The sequence below is a fragment of the Palaemon carinicauda genome, chromosome 5 (assembly GCF_036898095.1).
Source record: "Palaemon carinicauda isolate YSFRI2023 chromosome 5, ASM3689809v2, whole genome shotgun sequence".
NCBI classification, from domain to species: Eukaryota; Metazoa; Arthropoda; class Malacostraca; order Decapoda; family Palaemonidae; genus Palaemon; species Palaemon carinicauda.
The window spans coordinates 107,837,387-107,846,058 of NC_090729.1; the positions used below are offsets into that span (position 1 = coordinate 107,837,387).

The 8,672-nt window shown below is 35.2% G+C and overlaps 1 protein-coding gene across 1 annotated transcript in view; it reads left to right on the plus strand.

The window, feature by feature from the left end:
• The window catches only part of LOC137641061 (uncharacterized), a 62,979-nt gene extending 58,208 nt beyond the window's left edge, over positions 1-4,771 (plus strand). Inside the window, exon 4 of the mRNA XM_068373507.1 lies at positions 4,598-4,771. Coding sequence (XP_068229608.1) covers positions 4,598-4,771 — 174 coding nt within the window. The remainder of the gene's footprint in view (positions 1-4,597) is intronic.
• The last annotated feature ends 3,901 nt before the right edge of the window (positions 4,772-8,672 follow it).

The following is an 8,672-nucleotide window of genomic DNA, read 5'->3' on the forward strand; positions in this document are numbered from 1 at the left end:
CTGAACTTTGAAATGTTTAAAGTTTGTGGCACGCATTGGCACGCACAAAATAGTCGTGAAATAGTCGTGAACGATGCGCCAACTGGAGTGAACTGGAGTGAACAGTGCAGGAACTGGCGTGAACTGGAGTGAACGATGCGGGAAGTGGCGTGAACTTTATAATGAAGAGAAACAAAAAGGAAACGAAAAAATTAATGAAAAGGAAAGAAAAATAAACCTAATAAATTTTTATATTTGCTGTTTTAATGTGAAAAAAAATGATATCTTATTTCAAACTATTTCTATAACTTTATAATGAAGAGAAACAAAAAGGAAACGAAAAAATTAATGAAAAGGAAAGAAAAATAAACCTAATAAATTTCTATATTTGCTGTTTTAATGTGAAAAAAAAAATTATATCTTATTTCAAACTATTTCTATAACTTTATAATGAAGAGAAACAAAAAGGAAACGAAAAAAATTAATGAAAAGGAAAGAAAAATAAACCTAATAAATTTCTATATTTGCTGTTTTAATGTGAAAAAAAAATTATATCTTATTTCAAACTATTTCTATAACTTTATAATGAAGAGAAACAAAAAGGAAACGAAAAATTAATGAAAAGGACAGAAAAATAAACCTAATAAATTTTTATATTTCCTGTTTGAATGTAAAAATAAAATGATGTCTTATTTCAAACTATTTCTATAACTTTATAATGAACAGAAACAAAAAGGAAACGAAAAAATTAATGAAAAGGAAAGAAAAATATAAACCTAATAATTGTTTATATTTGCTGTTTGAATGTAAAAATAAAATGATTTCTTATTTCATGCACACACTTATTTTCCTCTATTACCAATCAAAACCCAAAACTTTTGTTTTAAATAAAAATGAACGGAAAAATGAACCCAAGAAATTTTTAAGTTTGCTGTTTGAATGTAAAAATAAAATGATGTTTTATTTCATCAACATACTTATTCTTCTTTATTACCTTAAAATGAAGAGCAAAACAAATTTTTTTCTGTTTGCTGTTTTAACGTAAAAAATAAAATGATTTCTTATTTCAACACACTTTTTTCTCTATTACCTTAAAATCAACAGCCTAAAAACTTTTCATGTTTGCTGCTTTTAATGTTAAAATAAAATTCTTTCTTAATACTTGTACATATTTTATGTCTTCTATTTATATTTAAATCAAATGCTTTCTTATTGAAACAAAAATAAAGGGCAACAAAAAATACAAACGAAAAAGATACGTTTCTTCTCATCAATGCAATGGTGTCTCTGACAGAAAGCATTGTTATCTCTTCCGAAGCCAATCCAAGAATGTCCTCGGGTTGGAGAAGCCCCATTTTTATATGGAGTGGCCAATTCGTGAACTGGCGTGAACTGGCGTGAACGATGCGGAAACGATGCAGAATGATGAGCGAACTCGCGTGAACGTGTCGTGAACTTCTCTTGAACTACGCGTGCCAATTCGTGCCATCGCGTGAACGTCGCGTGAACAATGCGCGAACTGGAGTGAACTGGTCGTGAACAGTGCGGGAAAAACACCAGTGCGTGCCAAAAATGGGCGCAAGTGTCGGGTAGGCTTAACTTTGAACTTTTGAAGTTCTACTGATTCAACTACCCGATTAGGTGGTTATTCTATCAGTCTGAAAAAAATAAATTATTGTCACTGTTCTTTTCCGTGCTTGCAAGTTATACTAATGCTATACTATTATTTTATCTATACCTCTTGGAAACAAAAATCCCAGGATGTTTTTTCGTATCTATAGGTCCTAGGCCGCTTATAATAATCCCAGAGTGTATTTTTTTTTCTTTTAATCTTTGTCTGTAAGAAACTTACTCAAATGCCAGTTTGCTAATTTATCAGTGTATGTAACCTACGCTAATGCAAGATTACTATTTCACCTGCTTCTGTGCATAACTTTTCCTAATGTCAAATTCTTAATTAAAGAAAATTTTATTTTTACCTAAACAATATACATAATCAACAGATTTATCTAGTCTTACTCGCTGATGGTAACTATGGAGAGAGAGAGAGAGAGAGAGAGAGAGAGAGAGAGAGAGAGAGAGAGAGAGAGAGAGAGAGAGAGAGAGAGAGAGAGAGAGAGAATTCATTACTTCTTGAAGGTTAACGCCTAAGCAATGATTATGGCAAAACTCATTTTTACCTAAAAAATGTACTTAATCAGCAGATATATCTAGTCTTACTCGCTGATGGTAATTATGCAGAGAGAGAGAGAGAGAGAGAGAGAGAGAGAGAGAGAGAGAGAGAGAGAGAGAGAGAGAGAGAGAGAGAGAGTGGGGATTCGTTACTTCTTGAAGGTTGTCGCGTAAGTAATAATTAAGGCAAATTTATTTTTACCTAGATAATGTACTTTATCAACAGATATATCTAGTCATGCTCGTTCATGGTAATTATGGAGAGAGAGAGAGAGAGAGAGAGAGAGAGAGAGAGAGAGAGAGAGAGAGAGAGAGAGAGAGAAATTCATTACTTCTTGAAGGTTCACGCCAAAGTAAAGCTGCAGTATAACTTTCAAGGCCTAAGAATTGGCATGGCATATCCTTTCTCTAATTAGGACTCGTGTTTACTTTTCATTTGCATCAGTTAGAGAAATAGAATATACGAGAACAAGCGTTAACTTTTATCCTAAGGTATAACGTCCTTCGAGATTTATTATGGAAGTATAATAATAGCTTACATTTGCTTCTCTGTCCACATCAGTAAGTTTCAACAAATTGTTTCTATTTTATTTAGTTGTAAAATGAAAGATGCGTTATATCTTTTTGTGAAGATTAATAATAATGAATGGATTAATTCGTTAATTAGTTTATATAGAAAATATATATTTTAATGTTACTGTTCTTAAAATATTTTACTTTTCCTCGTTTCCTTTCCTCACTGGGCTATTTTCCATATGGGCGCCCCTGGGCTTATGGCATCCTGCTTTTCCAGTTATGGTTGTCGCTTAGCAATTAATAAGACTAATAAAAATAATATAACACAAGGCAATATTTCAGTGGCTGACATTATCATTTTATTGGCCTCGTGAAATTTGCAGTTCACACTCATAGTCACAATGAAACTGTTCTTCTTTAAATTAGTTTTTCACTGGATATTATTAATCACAAAGAATATTGAGAAATATTCTTTATCATTATGGAATATCCATCATAAATAATCAACTGCATCTATGAACCATTGATCAAATACATTATGGTTATATTTCGAACAAAAATACGATTAGTAAATGAACAAATTGACGATCTTGTTACGATTAAATAACAAATAAACGATGGAAATCAAGTTTGAGAGATAAAAATATATTTCCTCACAAAATGCATCTCTGCGTGAATGATTGATTAGTTATTAGATACTATCTGGCATAATAACAGCGATGGCAACATACATAATTAACGGTTATTATTATTATTATTATTATTATTATTATTATTATTATTATTATTATTATTATTATTATTATTATTATAACCTAAGCTACAACCCTAGTTGGAAAAAGAAAGTTGCTATGAGCGCAAGGGCTCCAACCGGGAAAAATAGCCCAGTACGGAAAGGAAACAAGGAAATTGATATACTACGAGAGAAATAATATAATTTTTGAAAAATTATCTGTGAATGATTCATTTACATTCTGTGGATTTTGTAACAGTTCACTGTTACATTCAAATACAGGTGATGGTAAAGTTGTGTTTTTCCCACTGGTCTTTCTTATTTGAGTCCAAACTTCCGTTAGGTTAGTCTCCCAATTAATTTTTAGCGCTTTGCTTGTTTGATTTGGTATCAAAATTTAGTTATTACTTTCTTATAACATACTCAGAAGTAATTATAAGGATAACGCCAATATCAATTGCGAGTCTCATAGCTTTATAAGTTATTATTTATTTTCCCTTTTTACTTTTGGCTTAAATGGCATACATTTAGCAATGGTAAAATCGCAAAGGTGAAGGAATGGGTTTCACCTTCAAAGACAGCCAAGAAGCTTTAATAAAATTTGGGCAGGCTGCAGTGGCTAAAGGTTAAAATCAACAGTATTAAGAGGAATACGCTGTTCTCTAACTCTATTTCCGATTCTAATTTCTTATAATGCTCAATAACTTTCCAGTTGATCCTAAATTTCTTTTTCATATATTTCAATTAGTTTTGGAGTATATATCACTCTCTTACTCAGGGTAAAAAGGGGGACCGAGAAGCATTTCCCACTATCACCATCTAAGGCTGATATTTCTTTTAATTTCTCACTTTGCAGCGGGGACAGTGCTCTACCAAAAGACTACTATTTACTTGAGGAAGAATTTTCGGCTGACCTCCACATATTTTTCACAATCTCCCTACTTATACTAAATACATTATTATGTTATGTCTTCCACTTTCAAATTCGAGATTGAAGATTTTTTCAGTACTTCATGACTTGGTAGTATTTCTTTTTTTCTATATTTACTTTTTTTCATAATTTACTACTCTTTCCTTCGCCTTCTCTAACACTTTCTTAAAGGCATTCCTAACATGACGTGAGTATGGTTCTAAAGTAACAATATTAGAACTTGAGTTTGAGTTGTTAATACAGAGATCCATGTTTGCTTTTTCCAGGCCATCATTAAAGTGAATGGTTTGCAAAGAAACAGCAAGCCGGGTTATCAAACTCCTATCAGCGGTTGCCAATCCTTCTATCCCATAGGAATAGGTTTCAGCGGGAACCAGTCCTCTATTAGAAATTGGCTGCCTCTCTTTAGGTGGACGTACACTGAACAGGGGGCCTGCTAATTACCCTTCACATCGACGACTCCAGAGCCTGGAATCAGCCATGACTAGCAAATATGAGAAACTTAAAACCGGATTGCTGGACTCAACTTTTAACAAAGTCTACACCCAAAAGGGTCTTTCAGAGTGTGATGAAGTCTAAATTTGAAGTATATACAAAACCTGGTTAATGATCTTACAGTGCTCGTCAATAAAATTCCGACAGACCAAGAAGAGAAAAACGGAAGTAAAAAAGAAGACTTATAGGGCTTCAGTCTTAGTCTGTTCTATCAGACCTATCCTTGAATCTGCCATGGTGGATAAATCTCCCCACCTTACCTCCATTGCCCAGCCCATCCTTGAGAATTTTTAGTCCCTCTGCTAACTCAAAAGTGCTGGACCATCAGAGAGGATGAGTGAAGGAGTAATAACATATGGACCATCAGAGAGAATGAGTGAAGGAGTAATAACATATGGACCATCAGAGAGGATGAGTGAAGGAATAATAACATATGGAACATCAGAGAGGATGAGTGAAGGAGTAATAACATATGGACCATCAGAGAGGATGAGTGAAGGAAACATTAGTTTTTCAGATGAAAGGGATTAACTAATTGTTTTTGTATATTTACAGACTACCGCAAATCAGTACTAATATATAGTGGGTCATTACTTGATGGAAAAGGATATAAATGCCGTATACGAAAACAAATTAGGCGTTATCAACATACAATCATGTTTGATACACGTATTTTCAAAACTATCTCTTGCAAATATACAAATAAATTATCAAATAAAATTTTTGTTTCCATGCATATACACTCATTCAGTTGAACAGATCTGCCTAAAATCCTACGGAAACAAATTCGTAAATGTTGGACGTATAAAAGTTAATATCCATGGTAAGGAAAATAGAAATATTTTAATCCTCGTATTGGAAAACCAATCCCTCGTTTCAATATCTATTGTAAAATATGATTCAGAACAAAATCATTTTTGAAGTTTGGAAGATAAAACAATTTTTGTGGTCTGTACAGGAAATTGCTATTTTCAAACACTCGACTTTAACGCAAACAAATTAATGGAAGATAGAACAATTTTTGTTGGTTTTTACAGAAAATCACCCTTTTCATACACTCGATTTTAACACAAACAAATTAATGGAAGATAAAACACTTTTGGTTGGTTTTCACAGAAAATTACTCTTTTCATACACTCGATTTTAACACAAACATATTAATGGAAGATAAAACAATTTTTGTTGGTATGTACACGAAATTACTGTTTTCAAACACTCGATTTTAACACAACCATATTAATGGAAGATGAACCAATTTTTGTTGGTGTGTAGAGGAAATTACTATTTTCAAACACTCGATTTTAACACAGAAATTAAAGGAAGATAAAACCATTTTTGTTGGTTTGTACATAAAATTACTATTTTCAAACACGATTTTAACACTGACAAATTAATGCAATTATTCGTATGCCTTTCGGTTAAGAAGGATCACTGTGATCCATGAATGTTTAGTTCAACCATTTAGATATTCCCTTGATAAGATGACCGTTACCTTCAAACATATTCTTGGATGGAATTGGAATGTGATTGCTGATTAATTATGCTTTCCAACGTGCTTTTGGACATTTTCCATTGGAAACGGATTCATTGATCAAAATGAAATCATGTAAATGTGCATATTCCAAATATGGTATTTGCGTACATGGATAATCTATGAATGATGATTCCCAGTGCGTCTCTTTGGTTAATGCATATTCATTTTCGCTTTAGTATAATATCCATCCTCAGCATGTATCTGTATATTAAAGTCGAAAGGAATTCTTGTCCTTCTTGGGGAAAATGGTTCATTTTTCGAATTCATTTTTCGTTAGCGTCTGAGCGATACTAGGCTTAGCATACAGGATTAAAGAACCAATTAAAAAGAAAAAAAAAGCTTCCCTTTAGGTATTTAGAAAAACAAATATAAAAAGCATAAAGGAATGGATCCCTACTCCCCTAAGGATTATAGGCGTCTTGACATGCAGCCGGAACCACATCATTAGGCATCATTGACACCATTTGCCATCACAGTAATAAAGCATTTCGACCCTTGTCCTACTGAAGTGGTATTATCCGGTGCCCATGAACCAAGAACACATCCCCAATACCGCTATCCCCACCCCTTTCGGCACATATAAATTCAAATAAGTCCTGCTTTGGCCTTCATAATGAAAGAGCCCCATTCCAACGACTCATGGATGACATCTTAGGGAACCTCCCCTTTTGCATAAGCTTGCCAGTAACATACTGGTATTCTCCTCCTCCAAAGCAGACCACCTAGATCATCTTCAAATGCCTGCATTGGAAATGCCTTGTAGTCAGGTACAATAAGTGTACCTTATGTACCAAGAAAGCGGCTTTATTAGGTCACTGCATCACTCCTAAGGGAGTTCACGCCCTCCCTGAGAAGTCCCTAGCATTTCAAAAGTTACCCATAACCTCAATCGTTAAAGCACTGCAGGAGTTCTTGGACATGGTGAACTATTATCACAGATTCCTGCCAGTCATCACTGCTATTCTTGCTCCCCACTAACAACGCCCTCAAGGGCAAGCCCAAAAATGGGAATAGGGTCCACTTCAGGAGGCGGATTATTCAACACAAAGAAGGCCCTATCAACTGCCACTACTCTCTCTTTACTGTGCTAATTGAACACGCCCTCCTACTCTACCCCGATACCAGGGACGCCATTGTTGGGATAGATATCAAACAAATGGTCTTCAGATCGTCCCATACAATGGCCTTCCATAAAAAACTTTCCAAAGCAGAATCCAGCAAATCTACCTTCGACCGTGAACTACTGGTAGTGTATTTGGCTGTTTTTAACTTCTTCTTGGGAAAGTCCTTTATCATCAATTGCACGGACCTCAGCCCCATTATGCTTACCTTCATTCAACAGTCCGCCACCTGGTTTGCCCATCAAAGCCGACAGACAACTCTCCCTTCCCTTTCTGAATACAACTGCACCATTCGACACATCCTTTGTAAACTGAATCCTGTCACCAACACCCTTTTCAGAAACACACTGACTGCCATCCAGCTGGGAATGGATTACAAGGTCTTCGCACATGCCTAACAAATGAACACCGAGTGCCAAACATGAAAGACGCCCCTCTGGGAAAATGTCGCCCTTGATGACCCTAACACCGGCCTCCTCTGTGACATCAATATGATAAGCCACGCCCATGGATACCTGCCTCCATACACCAACAAATGTTTCATTTGATCCATGTCCTCTCATACCCTTCAATCCGATCTCCTGCATAGCTATTGAAGTCACAGTTCATATGACATGGCATTACAAAAATTACCAAGGATTGGCTCTGCACCTATATTTCATGTCAAACTTCAAAGGTGCATCAACACTTGGATTCAGGTGTGGACTATTTTTATCAACCTCAGCGACCTTCTCCCGATGGCTCGGCGAGACTCGCCCGCTCCTGGTGGTGTGGCAGGGCTCCCCGGCTAGACTATTTAAAATTAAATATTATTTCTGATGGTAAAATAAAAGACTATCTAAATTTGAATATTGGGTAACTTTTGCACTGTTAGTGATGTGCTTCATCCCTTACCCACTTCACTAGGACACAGTTACCTTTTCAAATTCATCAATTACTCCACTCGTTTGAGTTACACCATCCTCATGCAAGAAGCAACATATACCTCATATATGGTTGCCTTTCTTTAGGATGGATAGCAAGATTCGGCATCCCAAAGCATATTAATTCCAACAGGGAGTACCACTTTCGCTTCTCTCTGTGTGTCTTCCATGCAGTGTGCATAGTGACCGCCATCAGACTCCAATCAACTGAGTGACAAAAGTTGTTGAATTTAACACAAGCTAATTCCAACCACATTTTCATTAAAGT